General features: G+C 45.5%; 1 protein-coding gene and 1 pseudogene across 7 annotated transcripts in view; one reads left to right on the top strand and one right to left on the bottom strand.

The window, feature by feature from the left end:
- Window positions 1-18,218, bottom strand: part of p38b (p38b MAP kinase) — a 457,389-nt gene that overhangs the window by 173,440 nt on the left and 265,731 nt on the right. For all 7 annotated transcript variants that reach the window (XM_050177284.3, XM_055070036.2, XM_050177282.3 and 4 more), the window contains one exon: window positions 13,177-13,255. In XM_050177284.3, the coding sequence (XP_050033241.1) occupies window positions 13,177-13,255 (79 nt within the window). The remainder of the gene's footprint in view (window positions 1-13,176; window positions 13,256-18,218) is intronic.
- On the top strand, window positions 6,439-8,299 carry LOC140213139 (uncharacterized; annotated as a pseudogene).

Raw genomic sequence — 18,218 nt, 5'->3', positions numbered from 1 at the left:
TTTAGCACAATGACTTTCAAGAAATAAACCCATGACAATGGTACTACTAAAATTAGGTACAGAAATTCTGTGGTTACTGAACCGAATGCCACATCATTTTGCCAGATGCTGATATGAAGTGCGGTCTGCTGACATGTAGTGCGTAGCCTATTTTCTTTCCGAAATTGCGCCCAACTGACTGATATCTCTTCTTATGTACCTGCCGACTTGTCAGTTTGCACTTGGGTACGCATGTGTAGTCATTGGTCTATGAGTAACAGCATGTGTAATTCTGCGGTAGGTCGGCCGAAAAACAGCAGGAGCGTACAATGGAGATCAATGGAGATCAGTCGATGGTTTTCTGCCTACAAAATGCAGACTGCAGACTTGTGAACACTTTGCTGGCTGCCATTCAGTTTCGTCTGCACTGTAATGATATTGATTAACTTGCGTGGAGCATAAATTCACAGTGAACTAGTGACAGAATGCACTTTCTAGATGTCCGTGATCACTTAATTCACAGGCGTACACTGTGAATCCAGCGTTCCCACTGGTCTCTGAAGCATGGTCGCACTAGAAAAGTTCATTCCAGCTGGGCAGCTGTTGTAGCACAGTTTCATCAGCATCATCATCATCATCAGCCTGGCTACGCCCACTGCAGGGCAAAGGCTTCTCCCATACTTCACCAACTACCCCGGTCATGTGCTAATTGTGGCCATGTTGCCCCTGCAAACTTCTTAACCTCATCCACCCACCTAACTTTCTGCCGCCCCCTGCTATGCTTCCTTTCTCTTGGAATTCAGTCTGTAACCCTTAATGACCATCGGTTATCTTCTCTCCTCATTACATGTCCTGTCCATGCCCATTTCTTTTTCTTGATTCCAACTAAGATGTCATTAACTCATGCTTGTTCCCTCACCCAATCTGCTCTTTTCGTATCCCTCAATGTTACACCCATCATTCTCCTTTCCATAGCTTGTTGTGTCATCCTCAATTTAAGTAGAACCCTTTTCGTAAGCCTCCAGGTTTCTGCCTCGTAGGTGAGTACTGGCAAGACACAGCTATTATACACTTCTCTCTTGAGGGATAATGGCAACCTGCTGTTCATGATCTGAGAATGCCTGCCAAGCGCATCCCAGCCCATTCTTATTCTTCTGATTATTTCCGTCTCATGATCCAGATCCGCCGTCACTACCTGCCCCAAGTAGATGTATTCCCTTACCACTTCCAGTGCCTCGCTACCTATTGTAAATTGCTGTTCTCTTCCGAGACTGCTAAACATTACTTTAGTTTTCTGCAGATTAAGTTTTAGACCGACCCTTCTACTTTGTTTAACAGGGATAGGCGGTCTAGTTGGTGGTCGATATTGGAATGCATCATGTAACTGCGTAACAACAAGGGACAAAGAAGGAAACACACAGGACAGGCGCGGAACTTCAACTTCTGTTTCCTCCTTTGTTCCTTGTTGTTGCGTGGCTACATGATGCATTCCAACTTCTACTTTGCCTTTCCAGGTCAGTGAGCATGCATTGCAATTGATCCCCTGAGTTACTAAGCAAGGCAATATCATCAGCGAATCGCAAGTTACTAAGGTTACTAGCACAGCTAATGACATAGCAATTCCTACACTTGACATTGCAAAGTTCCACTAACAACTTGACCCGGCTCGACTGCTGCTGCACCGAGCATGTGAGATGCCTTCGATTTCTCCCGAAATGCAGCGCCACCGGCTTATTGCATGTTCCCCATAAACAAATAACACATTAACGTTCTAGTAATTTAATTGATTCCGAGCTTTAAGTAAATATCAACTGTACCAGGTTTGCTGGTAGCAATAATCTTTTGTTGCCTAAGGTTTCTACTAATTATGGTAAATCATCCTCAGCCTTTTGTGCGACCACATTATGAAATCATTTACCCATGCCTCTAAAATCCGAAGTTTCTTTAATTGCATTCAGATTCATCAAAAGATTATTTGTTATATTTTTGATGTTCGTGCTTCTTTTGTTGTACTAGATTTGTGTTTCTATATACTGTATTTATTTCTCACGTTCTTTGTTTCTTGCTTTCAAACGTTTTTATGTTTTTTATTTTGTTAAGCTTACTGTTATTTCTTACTTCATATATTGGTTCTTTTGTTCACACTGCTGCTAATCCTTGCATTATTTATGTGCAATCTTCACCAAGGGTCCTGTTGCAGTCTTGTACTTTGGGACCCTCGTCTGCACACTTTATATGATGTAATTAACTACAATGTAATAATAATGATGATAAACTGATTGAAACTGATTAGTGTATGCCATGTGTATTTGTGCAGGCATCCCCTTAAACGAACCAAGAAAGCAAGCATGATGTGTGGAAACAAACGTGATTTCAGCATGACTAAGTCATGATGCATGTGGCAGTACATTTCTCAAAAGAAAAACAATCGAGAACAAAGCAGCAACAAGGGCGACTGAAGGGCTTGATATTTAGTGACAACCATGATGCCAACAGACAATGAAGCAAATGAAAGCAAAGGGGAAATAATATTCCAAGTATGAATTGGCCTACTGGGTTTTTTCAACTATCTGAATATGTGGGCATAATTTCAGACTTAATAATTGTTCACGATCTTAATAAACTTGTAGCTGAACTGACAAGGGTTCAAGAGATGTGTAGTTCCGTCTTAGACTTAGCTATTTGTTTTCTGTGCACACACCATCTGTTTTGGAAGGTATATCAGATCACAAACATGTACTTGTATCTCTACTGTTTTCTCCATGCGAAAGATAATGTAAAGGTCTGCATAAACTTGTAAGATATTTTTGCATGCAAATGATGAGTCAGTGCTTGATTATCTAGATATTGCTTTTGATAAATTTTGGGGTAGTGAAGTCTCAGTTTTATGGAATACTTTCAAGGAGCACTGTGAATTTTGTTTGCATATTTTCATTCTAAACAAGAAAAAAATTTGTAAAGAAAATGAATCCATGGATTAACTGCCACATTATTCACCTGAAACGGAAGGTCAAATGTCCAAACTCATATGTTATACTAACTTTCTTCTAATATTGGATCCACCAGAAAATAGCACTTCGCCAAATCCCTTCTACAAACGTAATCTGGCTAAATCACACCGGAGAGTTGCGTAAGCCGATTACCCGAGTGGTCGTGAATGGAAGTCGCATGCAACAAGAGTGCTTGTAACATGTTTCAATACTTACATCCACTTTGCATTTACAACTGATGACGTAAATCTTGACGAAAGTGGTGGCTAGCCAGGCACTTGTTGGTATGAACACATACTTCAGCAAACAGTGCGAAAATGGGAAGCAGGAAAGGAGCACACGAAACAGGTGCAGACAGATCTGTTGGAAGTCAGTTCCCGTGTCGTGTGCTCTTTTTCAGTGTCCAGTTTCTTTAGCTGTTTGTTGAAATATTGATGATTTGGTTTGTGATTCTTTGGATCCTGTCGACATTGTCTCTGAAGAGGGTGTCACTGAAATGCTACTTCAATTGAATACAAATTGTCTATAGGCCCAGATGGCATTCCTAACGCATTTTTGCGACAATATTGACACATGTACTTGTTTGTCTTTCTCGGGTGATCGCTTTTTCTCTGGCTAACAAAAGTTAAACGTTATCGCTTGGCACAGGACGCACCTGCATTTACAAAGTTTCTTGAATGTTATCGATGGTTCTATCCGTTGTCTGTTGTCACCGAACCTTGCGTAATCTGATAGTATGTGCGACACGAATTGTGTAGTACTTTCTAGAAGACATGCGGGCACAAGCGATTGTTCTGGAATCTTCGATGACTCGTGTATAAAAGCCGATGCACTTGCCCCACAGATCAGATTTCTATGATCGCCAACTGTGTTCGCCACTATCGTTGTCTAACTTGCTCTTGTGGGCACAGGTTTGCCCAATAAAAAGTTAGTTTTGTCATTCACAGTTTTGCGACTATTTTTTTCATCGTCACTGCAACATGACAATATGCAGAATCATTGTCTTGCTTTTTATCCAAAATATTTTGCACTTTTTTGTCTTCTTTGCCAGTTGACTGGCTCAAAGCAAAAATCATAGCTATGCATAAAATAATGACTGACCCTGTGTAAACAACTACCGCCCAATCTGTCTGACCTCGTCCTGTTGTAAATTTATCAAACGTTGCCAAACAAAATGTTACGGGGTTAAAAACAGCGTGTATTTACAGAATATTTACAATAATTATATCAGCTGACAAGATGGTAGACAGCGCACGAAGACCAGAACATCGTCTTCTTCCGACAATGATTAAAACATCTTCGTCAGCGTGTCACATGACCCCCGGCGGCTGAAGCACCGACTCGGTGCCGGTTAGGAGGCGGGCGAGTGATACAACTTAAGACACGCGACGTGGACCACGTCGGAGCGATGCTGAGCCATGGTTGGCTCAAGAGGGGCGATTTCGTACGTGACGTCAGTTACTTGACGCAAGACACGGTAAGGGCCGGAGTAGCGTGAAAGTAACTTCTCCGAGAGGCCAACGCGTCGCGATGGCGAGTAAAGGAGAACCAGGGCGCCCGGTGTGTAATAGGCGTCACGATGGCAGGCTTCATATAAGCGCCGCTGATTGTCCTGCGACTCCGCAAGTCGATGTCGAGCAATATGGCGTGCTTCTTGTGCTTTGAGGATGGCTTCACGGGCGTACTCGGATGTGGAACATAGCCGTATCGGAGCACTATCAGGAGGGTCAATAGCAGCAGGTAGAGCGAGTTGCACGCTGACAAAGAAGATGTTTTAATCATCGTCGGAAGAAGATGATGCTCTGGTCTTTGCGCGCTGTTTACCATCTTGTCAGCTGATATAATTATTGTAAATATTCTGTAAATACACGTCTGACTGTTTTTAACCCTGTAACAATATTCTGACAATACCGTAGAACCTCATTCAAACGTGCTTAAAGAAAATGCTCAAGAAAGTGCTTAAGAAAATATGCGTAAGAAAATGTACTACCCGGAAAAATGTACGATCTGAAGTCACTAAAAAATTTGAAAGACTCAGCTGTAGTTGACGTGTGCGTAAGGTCATGAGCTCGGTGCATGACACCATTAAATGCTGTCATGCACCGAGCTCATGGTGTCCGAGTGGACCCAGACCTGTACTGTCGTTTTTATGGCTCCAGGCTTATGTATACAATCCTCGAATTCGGCCTGCATCAACAGCTTCTTTGAGTGAGGCATGTGCAGGGGAGGTGTTGACATCAGTGCACATTGCTGTGCCACCTGAGACGGAGTCGCGCATTGAGCTGGCAGGGTTTAAGACGGTGATTTAAGACGGTACGTTTGGAAGGCATTACCAGATAATGAACAGCAGGTTGCCATTATCCCTCAAGAGAAAAGTGTATAACAGCTGTGTCTTACCAGTACTCACGTACGGGGCAGAAACCCGGAGGCTTACGAAAAGGGTTCTACTTAAATTGAGGACAACGCAACAAGCTATGGAAAGAAGAATGATGGGTGTAACGTTAAGGGATAAGAAAAGAGCAGATTGGGTGAGAGAACAAACGCGAGTTCATGACATCTTAGTTGAAATCAAGAAAATGAAATGGGCATGGGTAGAACATGTAATGAGGAGGGAAGATAACCGATGGTCATTAAGGGTTACGGACTGGATTCCAAGGGAAAGGAAGCATAGCAGGGGGCGGCAGAAAGTTAGGTGGGCGGATGAGATTAAGAAGTTTGCGGGGGCAACATGGCCACAATTAGTACATGACCGGGGTTGTTGGAGAAGTATGGGAGAGGCCTTTGCCCTGCAGTAGGCGCAACCAGGCTGATGATGATGATGATGAAGACGGTGATGGAAAACCAAAACGAAATCGAGTTGGCGGTCCAGAATACGATGCCACTAGAGTGAAACATGACGGTCACTTCAGGCTGCCCGCAGCAGAGAGCGGTGGCAGATTCGGGTTATAGCCTACTAAAGAATTCCGATTTTGTAATGCGAACATCAGTGGAGCCTGACGTTGTCACATTGCTTTGAACTTCAATGCAGACAGTTTAACATAACAGAGCACTTCTGTTGGGAAGAGAAACCATACAGCACTGTATGAGAATATTTTTCTTCACCCAATGCAAGGGCTCAACCACAGCATCAAATGAACTTGCGTTGGAAGCTTCAGCTGGCATGCTGGCTGCAGGCCAAGTGAGCAGAAGGCCATCTTGATGTACGAGTCTCGATGGTAACAGGGTGGCTGAACAGCCCACTCCAGTCGCCTGGCTAGCTCAGACGGCTGCCCCAAGAAAGGCTGTGGTCCTGGGTTCGAGTCCCGTATGGGCCTCCTTTGTAGCAATTGCTACGATTGAGTGGATGCCTCATTCTCCCTTTATTAATCTACACTTAACAGTGGCACAATGCTCTTCCAAAAAGGTTGATACCAAGGATTACACTGTGCATGGAATGAGCAAGGATTGCGAATTCTTTATTATACCTCTGTCACATGAGCACGCAAAAACTCTTTTACATAAGCTGTCTTTTATCAAGTTGAAAGACTTTTTAATGAAGAGGTGTTTCGCAGCAGACACACGGTACTGATGATCTCTTAGTGTTTCTTTCTGGACGCGATACCAAAAGTGTGGCACTAGCGTTTGAAACAAAATCAGCCAAAATAAACTGATATACCTCGAGATATAAAGTTAAAGCTTAATGTATTACACGGTTTTCAAATAAATTTAAAAATGCCATATTAAGAAACGTTAATGTAAAGATTTATTGTAGTAGTTTAAAGAGCGTTCAGCCTGCTTACAAGGCCCATTCAACCTGCTTCTGAGAGTACAGAAAGAAATGAGTATTACAGGGTTTACTACACCTTCTGCCAGACTTACAATTATTTTTTATGATGAACCTAGGCTACAGAAATACATGCATTTGCTTCTTTTTTTTTTAATATATGATAATTTCTGGTGCCCGCTGGTTTCGAGGCTACTCTTTTTCGGTCGTAAAAGAGATAGATGAACTCCACTTCTATAAAAGGCCGCTTCTGAAAAAGAGATTGCATAAGAGTGTGACGTAATAGTTCTGCGAAAGTTTTGCTTCGAGTTGTTGACAAATATGACTTCACCCTGCCATCTGTTAGTCACCTGGTTAGCTCAGATGGTAGAGTGGCTGCCCTGGAAAGGCGGTGATCCCGGGTTCGAGTCCTGGACCAGGACAAATTTTTCTTCAGCTGCGAGGCTTTTCTTTCGAGGCACCCATATGGGTTTCTTTTGTAGCAATTGCTACAATTGGGCAGATGTTTCATTTTCCCTTAATTGTAGCATATATGTATGACAGTATTAATAAATTAATCAATGAATTTATGCACAGCATACATGGTCCAATGGTCCAGCACAAGTGGTCCAAGCACAGATCCTAGTTGTAGTGTTATCGGTTCTCTGATCTGACTCAGCACTCATGTGCGCAGGCTGTGACGTCATGGAGCAAAAGGGATAAAAAGCGGCTGTCTAATAAACACATGGCTTTTTGGGTTCGTGGCTACATCGGAGTGGCGTCAGTCTTTTGCTTGCATCACCGCTCCGGCAGCGGGCACGACATGGTGTCAGAAGTGGGATCGACCCCCCCATCCTAGTTGCCTTTGCGGCGCTCACCCGGGGTTCGATCTGCGCGATGACGGCTCCGCCAGCGCCAGCCCCGCCACCGGCAGCCATCCCGCCACCGACACCCTTCAACTTTGACCGGACTTCCGAATGGCCAGAATGGATTATGTCATTCAACGACTACCGCTACGCGTCGGGGCTCAACGACAGAACGGAAGAGGCCCAGGTGCGAACGCTTTTGTACACCATGGGCAGGCAGGCAAGAAAAATTTTTCAGACATTCGGCCTTACCGAAGAGGAGTCTCGAAGCTACGAGACAGTGAAGAAAAAGTTTGACGCCCATTTTGTGGCCACGAAGAATATAGTCTATGAAAGCGCAAATTTCCATCGACGAAAGCAAGAACCCGGGGAAAGCGCGGACAACTTTGTGACAGCCCTGCACGAGCTTGCAGACCGCTGTGAATTTGCAGAATTCCGGGATCGAATGATCCGCGACAGATTTGTGGCCGGCCTCGAGGACCAGATGGCTCCAGATGGCTGCCACCCTTACGCTAGCGACCGCTCTGGCGAGAGCCAGGCTCAAGGAAACGGTTCACCGACAGCAACTGGAACTCCGGGCCGTCAGCAACGAGGCGAATACAGGTGAACTTGACGTAGTCCGATGAACAACGAGGAAGCCGTCCAACAACTGGGAGCCAGGCGCCACAGCACAGTGATGAACGCAGGCGTGCCAGTTCTGCGGACGGTCGAGCCACCCGAGAGCCCGGTGCCCTGCACGGTCAGCGCGGTGTGACCACTGTGGTATCAAGGGACATTTCGCCGTGGCGTGTCACAAGAGAACAGAAAACAACCAGGTGGGCGTGTCTATGCTAGAAGGCGATGGACAAAGCTTTTTTTGTTGGGACACTGAACAGCTCAAATGCCAGATACGTGGAAGTGTCTATCAATGGTGTGCGGGTAAGTGCAAAAATTGATTCTGGAGCCGAAGTCACTGTTGTTCCGCCCGATTTCTCCGGTGTACCGCCTCGTATAGACAGGTCACAAGCAGTGTTGAGAAGCGCTGCGAATCAGCACCTCGAAGTGAATGGTTGTGTTTCAGCAGATATTGTTTGGAAAGGCAAAACAACGCGACAAACACTGTACATTGTAGAGTCGCTGCAGTGTGTCGTATTAGGGCTCCCAGCCATTGAAGCACTTGGTGTAGTCAAATTTCTTGAAGTGGTTGATGATAAACAGTACGAGCACATGTATCCGCAGCTCTTCTCTGGACTGGGCATGATGTCAGGCGAATACACCATTCGCATGAAAGAGGGCGCCGTCCCCTTTGCAATTTTTGTGCCGCAGCGGGTACCCATCCCGTTAAAGAACCCCATCAAACTAGAGTTGGCCAAAATGGTCAAAAGCAATGTCATTCGTAAGGTAGATGGCCCAACTACATGGTGTGCAGGAATGGTTGCAGTAGTCAAACCAAGTGGGGAAGTTCGAATCTGTGTGGATTCAACCCAGCTGAACAAGAGCGTCCTATGTGAACGGTTTGTCTTGCCGACCGTAGACGACGCACTGGGGCAATTGGCGGGAGCCACATACTTTTCGAAATTAGATGCCAATTCAGGATTTCACCAGGTTAAATTGGCGAAAGAAAGTCAAGAACTAACAACATTTATCACCCCCTTTGGTAGGTACTGCTTCCAGTGACTGCCGTTCGGTATCACCTCGGCCCCAGAATACTTTCAAAAGCGAATGGCGGAAATCTTAGATGGCCTTCAAGGAGTAGTGAACCTGATGGACGACGTTCTGGTTTACGGAGCTACTAAGCGTGAACATGATGAACGGCTGCACGCAGTGCTCAAAAGGTTGGTTGCAGCGAGGGTAACACTCAATCGGGCAAAATTTTCATTTTGTGTCAGAAGAGTAGCGTTTTTAGGCTATGTGGTCGATGCGGCGGGAATCACGACGGATACCAAGAAAGTTCGAGCCATAAACGAAATGGCTACGCCATCAAATGTTGCTGATGTCCGCAGGTTTTTGGGCATAATAAACTATCTGGCAAGGTTTGTGAACAACCTTGCCGACATGTCGGCACCGCTCCATAGTCTTCTCTTGAAAGGCCGTGAGTGGCACTGGGGCCTGCCTCAGCAAAAATCCTTCGAGACTCTGAAAGAATTGATCACCTCGGCGCAATGCGTCGCAAAATTCGACCCTAAGCTGCGCACTATTGTGTCCGCCGACGCGTCGTCATTCGGTCTCGGCTGTGTGCTCATGCAAGTGCAATTTGATGGGGAAAGGCGGCCGGTTGCGTACCACTCTCGTTCATTAACGCCAACAGAACAACGGTAGGCGCAGATAGAAAGGGAAGCACTTGCGCTGATGTGGGCGGCAGAAAGGCTGGAAGGGTTTTTGATAGGGCTGGAATTTCAATTTGAGACAGATCACAAACCGCTCGTATCGCTACTCGGTCAGTCACCCCTTGATGTGCTTCCCCCTAGAATACAAAGATTCCGATTGAGGCTCATGCGATATCGCTTTTCAGTCTCCTATGTCCCAGGAAAACAGATTGACACCGCCGACGCCCTTTCTCGGGCACCTTGCACGGAAGCGGATGTAGAGATAGGGGAGCTGGATTGCGGTGAACTATCGAGCCATGCACAAGGCTGCATTAGCGAACTGAAATTTTCAGCCCATTGGAACAAAATAAAGTTCGCGCAAGAAAAAGACTAAACCTGCCAACAACTTCGGTTGTATTGTAAGCAGGGCTGGCCACGTCTCGCTAAAGTAAGCAGTTGGCTAAGCCCTTACTGGTCGGAGAGAGCACACCTTACAATATGTGACGGTGTGCTTCTGCATGGGTCTCGTCTTGTGGTGCCTCAGAACCTAAGAAGTGAAATACTTTGTTCATTGCATGTTGGTCACCAGGGCATTGTGAAATGTCGCAAAAGGGCCCGCGAATCTGTGTGGTGGCCCGGTCTCAGCGCTGAGCTAGGAGCTCTGGTAAACAGTTGTCGAGAGTGCGCGAGACTGCGCGTTCAGAAAGCCGAGCCCATGATGCCATCAGAGTCCCCCAGCTTGCCTTGGCTGAAGGTAGGAGCTGACCTTTTCCATTTGCATGGTAGATTGTATCTCGTGGTCGTAGACTATTTTTCGCGCTATCCAGAGCTTGCCCTTTTTATATCAAGAATTTAGTTATATCGAGGTGTATATACGGCCCAACTGCCCAGTTATCTGTCTAAGTCATGGTGCCTTTTTCTTTCGGTTCCCTGGACCTCTCTTATGAGGCAGTCAACAGGCATCTTGTGCGTGAATTCAAGAGCTGCTGCACAGCGCTCCAACACACACTGTTCAGAAGTGTGTGACCAAGAACACCCAACTTAAATATAACCAGATAATTACCAACGTACATCTACTTTGGTTTTGTCAATCTGTGCATTTATATGTGCTTATCACATTCAGCTAAAAACAGGTCACATAAAAATGGTGCTACACGTGAACCAATACAAACACAGTTGTTCTGAATAACAGTTTCATCATAGAAGGCAATAAAAGTGGAAGAAAGATAAAAGCCCAGCATTTAAAGAAAGCTGTCAATACTTAAATGTGCAATGTTAAAGACATTCGGTCATATTCTTCAGTAAAATTTCTGACAGCTCTGAACAGACCTGGTTTTGAAATACAGTTGAACCTTGAAATAACGAAATCGGCAGAGAACGCAAAAAGATTAACTTTCGCGAGAATTTCCTTGTTGTGAAATGAGACAGCACAGATAGGTAATGCATCGCAGAATGACACCTTACTGTCAAAATTCCGTTAGCCTACTTTGGTAAGCTTGCAAGGATATAGAACCACATTGCTGAATGTACAAAGTGCGCCGTATGCGTCGATCAGCAGTGGCAGCATTGCTTTTCGGTCAGTTGCTTTCGGAGATACGATGACTTTTGCGAGATATGGCGTAACTTGGCACCACATGCAGAGCGCTCCACGCATGCAGCAGCATTTCTCCAGTGCACACTGTCGCCTATGGGCACGTCCAGTGCCGAGCACGAAAGTGATTGTATCTCGTATATATGGCACCAAAACCAGCGTTCTTGAAGCAAGGAATGCGTATTCTCAGACGATCGCTCAATCACAGCCCGGTGCGTGGCACTCCATGCTGTGACTGCCATATCAAGCGCCATAAACAATTCCACGTCAGTGGGATGTAGATTTCCTTGTTTTTTGATGCATTTTTCTTGCCGAGGCGCAGAGTACACACTACAATAGGTGTGCAAAAACCATCATCACATGTCAATGCAACATGCTGCCACTTCAAACAAGCCAACGCCTCCTTATATTTAGAGGAGGCGCTAAACGGGTGATCAACAAACAAGATGGCGGCTATGACATGTTTTCAGCACAACTGCTTCCGGCGCTTGGTTGTTTTTGTAAACAAAAATGGAGGTGCCCATGCAAACATAATGTGGTGGTATTTAATGCAATTTTAGTGCAAAGCAATCACATTTGAGCATATTTTGGAGCCTGCTAGTCTTGTGCAAGTAGGTAATATTCGGGGTTACATTTTGGCAACCTTTGTTGATGCGGGATTGTAGTACAGTGAGATTTCGCTGTCGAGAAGTACGAAATGCATTGAATCCAATGGCTGTTCGCTGGGAATACGAAAATATTTTGTTGTGACGGGAATTTCGTAGACGCGAGATTTTGTTATTGCGGGTTTTAACTGTAGAATAAAACAGGTCTCACATGTCAAGTGAGAAGGGCTGGGCAGGGGCTCAGCAATTTCACTGACAAATCAATAGCACTTTGCACATGCAATGCATACACTTGCTCCAAGGACCCTCTCTCAGTAACTCGTAGTGCAACCTGGCCAAAAAAGACCTTCGTGCTGTTCATGAAAGACCAGTGAAAGGTCTTGTGGGGAGATGTGTAAGTGACCGTACACGCCGGCAAGATCCCAGTTACTTTGGACCATTAAGTGAGCTTGTCAAAATGGTCCAAAGTAAAATGGGTCACAAGCTGAGGTGGCATATTCCAGCTTTGAGCAAATTTGTGTTTTATAAAGTCTGAGGAGCCAGCAAGAAGGCAAGCATTTGCTGGCACTGCTGATTATGAAGTCCATCTTTTACATCGAGTTTTATGATAAGGTGATGAAGATATATATAAAGGAAGAGATGTCGAGGTATTGTGTATTTATTGTTTCATGTGACTCGGTTACACATACTTTTACATTTATTTATGTGTAGCTCCACGCACCAAGTTTTGCACCAAGTGGACATCGCATCATGGTGGGATTGAAGTGCTATATTATGGTCAGTACCAGGAATTTCCCAATTATGTAATCATTCGCACTTTCTTTATACAACTTTAATTGTAAACTTCAATAATGTGGCTGTTTATAAGTTGTTCCTACCCTTTATCACTTTTTACCATGCCCATTTTCTACGGTTGCGGAAAAGTTCAGGTAACCACTGGAAAGTGGGACAGTTATGACGGTGCCTTTCCTTTTTCTATAATGAAGCATAATAAAGTATTAATAGTGCTACTTTTACTACCGAAAGTGCCTTTGTTTCCCATATGCTTTCATTGGCTTCAAATGGTCATTAAAGTGGCAAAAAATCAATCCAATACTATAGGTCATCTGAACCCTCACCTTTCTCATTGGCCCCCTGGAACACCTCAGCAAAGTTCTTCTTCTTCATGACAGGCAGGCTGCGGATGTAGTTCCTTGCCTGAGCACACAAACACAACTCATTATGGCTGTGGAATCATCAAATATGGAGCAAGAATGAATGCACAGCTTTAACCCTTTCGCTGTCACCGACGTACCGGTACGTTTTCGCGCTTCCCCCCCACAGTGTCACCGACGTACCGGTACGTTCTCTATCGTGCGTTCAAAATTTCGCGCCTGAGCGCAAAGCTGGCGCTCCTGAACTGGCCCCTCCATCTGTTGACTCTTTCTACAAGTTCGTATTTTCGCCTCGACCTATGTCAGTCACGTAGTGAAGAGTACGGTGCGACTGCCACTCGCCCCTCTCTCTTTGCTGAGTGGCGCGGTGGCTCCGCGTTCGCTGTATCATGCGTCGCGCGCGTGTGGTTATGGGTTCAAGGGTTGTTCTGGCATCTCCGCGGGTTTGAAGGTTTTTATTTTTATTCTGTTGGTGTGTCTGCTACGGCGCGTCAAGTTCAGCGGCACGCGCCGCATCGTTGCCTCTCCGAAAAGAGTGACTCGATTGCTGCTTTCGCTCTCTCGCCGCACCCTCGCTTCCGACTTGCAGCAGTAAACGTAAAGCCCTTCGAACTTTGTTTTAGCCTTTTTCCATCTCCCTCTGTCTTCTTGATAACGCAACGTCCCATTTCTCTCCGTTGTGCGGGCGACTGAAAGCGCATCCTCCCTGCGCGCGGTTACTTTCGGATGGCTGAGCGCGCGGACCTTCGTCTGCTCATTGGAGCGGTGGCTCAATTCCGATTCAGAGTACGAGCCGAGCTCGGATTCAGACTCGGACAGTCTCATGCAAAGAAGAGGGGAGTTCCGCATCGTCAGATTCGGATGTTGAACGGATGTTATAGTCAGGCTGATGATGATGATGATGTTTACTAACAACAGCTGCAGAACACTGAAATGTGCATATTGCAGTGACTATGTTGTTTGTATACCAATCACAATCAAAAATAAATTGCTATGTTCATTTCCTGTTATGCTCGTTCCCTGAAACCAAGCCGACACTGGGGGGGCGTCACGGCCAGAAAGGTCCGACAGCGAAAGGGTTAAATATTTAAGTTTCCACTTGATTAATTTCTTTTTAATCAACATGGTAAGACATAAGAGGCGGTAAAACAGACTGTGAAAATCGAGCACCAGTTGTCATGCGGAGCCACATGAAAATCCTTGGAGAGCATCATGAGTGGTAAACGTATCGGCATGTACAGCAGCATCCGGCCAAAATCAAGACGTGAAAAACATGCATCCCTGCACATGCACACAGGATTCTGTCAGGCGTCTCATCACATTGGGAGATGGAATTTGGTTGCATCAGTTTGGATGAAGCCATTCTTGTTATGCCACTTCCTGTGCACTCAGCTCTCCGAGGAGACCAGTGTCAGATGACAGGCATGTGAAGGTTTAAAATATTTTAGAAGGCCATGGCCAGGTTGGACTTCGTGCAGTCCATGGTTTGACCATGTGACACAAACAGGGCCAATTAAATGTCATGCACACAACCTTGCCATGTGGCTAGTATTTTGCACACATGAGCATGCACTGCGTGAACTAGCCCACACTCACTTCATTGTAATGGTGTCCTCCCACCATATTACACGTGTGCAGAAATAAAAAACATGTACACAGTTGCTAACTAAATAGAAAAGAGGCAGGACAGACAGCTTGGGAATGCATTCTCTAATGTGTGATTATTCTGAATATACCAGTACCGTACCAATGTTTGGCATCATACAGGAATTGAAAGCACAGTATATGATGACAAGTTTTACAAGAGTTGAAACGTGCAGTTTAAGTTGTGATAATTCCGTTTGCCAATTAAGAACGAATAAATAGCATTAAATAAATCATAAAATTCAGAAATACCACATAGGAATCCCACACAACAAATTTGCACATCATTGTCATTCCTGTTTACTAAAATATATAGCGCCATTCTGAAACAAGAAGCGTCATCCGTTTGTCATTAAAAATTTAATTCTGGGGTTTTACGTGCCAAAAGCACAATATGATGCACGCCAATGTGGGTAACTCTGCCAACCTCCTGTAATGCCACCACCTCGTCCAGGGTTCTTTGATCCCTCAGGCGTAGCAGCACAATTCCAAAAGCACTACGCTATCCCGGCGACTATCACTGAGCAATGTCGTGTCATCGACCGGAACTCCACCAAAGTTGTAGTGCCAATGCCTTTCTCAGAGATGGGTGCCACCGTGTTCGAGGTGGTGCATGCATTGTTTGCCTAGGCCACTGCCCGTTTTACAATGGCAGTGCATGAAGCCGGTGTGGTGCAGCATGCTCTATCGGCTTTTGCTGCCAACCGAGTGAACATGCCACATACCAATCCTCCCAAGTTCATTACGCTTTGTCCAAGTAGTGGGAGCACTGCCCTCTGATGCATATACGGTGTGCATACTAGAAGGAAAGGCTAGAAATGACTTTCCAAGAGACAGTGGTACGTATTTTCAGCCGCTGTATTAAGTCACAATTACTGTCATTTACTCACCTTTTTCTTCCTTTTAGCTAATGGCTCGAAAGACACACTTCTTGCTTCAGTAATGTTTTTTGGTGCGATATCATTACATAATTTATTTTCTACATAATTGCATGTGAATGTGTCGATTGCACTTGATTTCTTCATGCCACACTCCAAGCTTAAAATATCTATGTCTTCAAGTTTTGATGTAGCTTAAGGAAAATACATAATATTGTTCATCGCTTGTTCAGGTTGTGGCTCGCGATGAAATGTTCAACCTTGAAAATTTTTACGTAAAATATGTAAACCACTCATTCGTCGACCTACTCAGTAATGAATGCACTCATATCTAACACCTGACTGGGTCTTGGTGAGTTTCAGTGCATGGGGCCCCGACACTGGAGAGTTACAAACACGAGCAAGTGTGTACTAAATTTGCAGTTCTATCTGACTATCATATTTCTCCAGGACCTTTGCCTTTGATAAAAACAATCACAAAATTGTTTTGCCATTACAAAACCTTGGTTTTTGTAGAATGATGGCTTGACATTCTACTCTGGGTTTGTGGGGCAATGAAACAGGGATGAAGAAAGAGGACAGCAAAACAAGGCTAACAGCATTAACCACCAATGAGTCTTTCTTCAGTGCTTCTCCATGTGAAGGTGAAAGTGCAAATGCCACAGGTCCACTAACTGGAAAGCAGGCTTGCTGAATCATGCACACACGCGGTGTATTTAACAGACTTTAAAGTCCTCAAACAGCACATAGGGTAATGAGGGATGCAGATTAATTTAGACTCTCTGGTGTGCTTTAATGTGCCCCTAATGCCAAGTACATTTTTTCGTTCTACAACCAGGAATTTCAATGCCATGGAGTCTTGAGGCTAGGCACAACACAAGCCACCTGTTTATATATGAGTGAACTGGCCAGTAAAAAGGATCCATTACCAACTCAAACTTGGTTCAATTTGTCCATCATCTATTCCGTTATTCCGCCATAATAATATGGACAATAACACATACGGCAATGGGGAACTGTACATCAACTCAATTGCACGCCAGCGAATGTATGGAATGACTTGGTTATGTTCCATGGTTTTTTGTATATGCTATCGTCCTCCACTGTTTCAATCGACTGGGCTAATCTACTCTGTTTTGACAAAAAAATACTATCTCAGCTTGTCACTCAACCCAGGTGTACCACTCGATTTATCTGACACCCTGGATCTAATACAGTAGAAATTTGTTAATTCTACTCCAGCTAATTTGATTGCTTAATGTCCTTCTGATTGCAAGTCCCAGCCAGCAACCATGGGCCCAAATTTAATTATTTCCATCCTGTACTTCAAACTGCCCATTAGTGGTAGTGCCTGTCATGGCAGTGCCAGGGGACACAGTGAGCACGTTGCCTTCCCACTGAATATGTATGCCTATTGTCGGCCTGCCCAAGAAAGACTTTCCAAGCCAAAATGATAGCTCACAATGAATGATTATAGTGTTCATCCATCTTCTTACCCACCACGTTTCCGCAGCCCATCTCAATGGCGCACTGCTGATGACAAGCCCATTTGTTTTCACTGCCATCGAATCGGGCACATTTCTCGGCACTGTCGCAGTCGCTGGAGTTGCCCGACCCGGTCTACTTATACGGCCTACTCTCGCCCCCAGGTGGCCCTTCTCGTCCCTATGCCGCACGCTCCGATAATGCGGCCACTGATTCTCCTACGCCAAACCGCCCCTATTCTCATTCGCCTTTGCCCCAACGACGACAATCTCGCTCTCCCCAGCCCCGACGCTCCTATTCGCCGACTCCCTTCGGACGCCGCTCCCAGCCGGAAAACTAGACGATGCAGCGCCTCGAGGTGACGCTGCATTGCTCCCTACACCGCCGAATCCTCCACTGATGTTGCAAACTCATCTGAACCTTCTTGATGTGCAAGTCAACGGTGTTTCTGTGTCTGCTCTTAAAGACACTGGGGCGCATTTGTCGGTAATAAGCGCTGACCTTCGTAACCGGCTCAAGAAAATAATCACGCCCGCCACGACGCCTGTTGTCCGTGTCGCCGATGGCGGAACAGCCCCCGTAATTGGTATGTGTGCCGCCCGTGTCTCCTTTGCCGATCGCTCCACTATCGTGCTATTCACAGTCATCGCCCACTGTCCCCACGACATTATCCTCAGCTTAGACTTCCTCTTCGCACAATCTGCTCTCATCGATTGTTCCGCCAGTACTCTCTGCCTTGACCTGCCTGTTCTGGATCCCGCTGAACCACATCGCAGTCGCCTCAGTTCCGTCGACTTCGTTCGCTTGCCACCTGCAGCACTGACTTACATTGGCTTAGTGTCATCCCCACCAGTCCCCGACGGTCACTACATCGCGGCTCCTATGCAAGACGTCCTCCTTACACACGGGATCACAGTACCTCATACAGTTTTATCTATTACGGCAAATTGCGTCTGCCTGCCAGTGGTCAACTTTGGCTTGACGACACAAGTACTGCCA

The sequence above is a fragment of the Dermacentor andersoni genome, chromosome 9 (assembly GCF_023375885.2).
Source record: "Dermacentor andersoni chromosome 9, qqDerAnde1_hic_scaffold, whole genome shotgun sequence".
Lineage (NCBI taxonomy): Eukaryota > Metazoa > Arthropoda > Arachnida > Ixodida > Ixodidae > Dermacentor > Dermacentor andersoni.
This window is presented reverse-complemented; position numbering and strand designations above follow the sequence as displayed.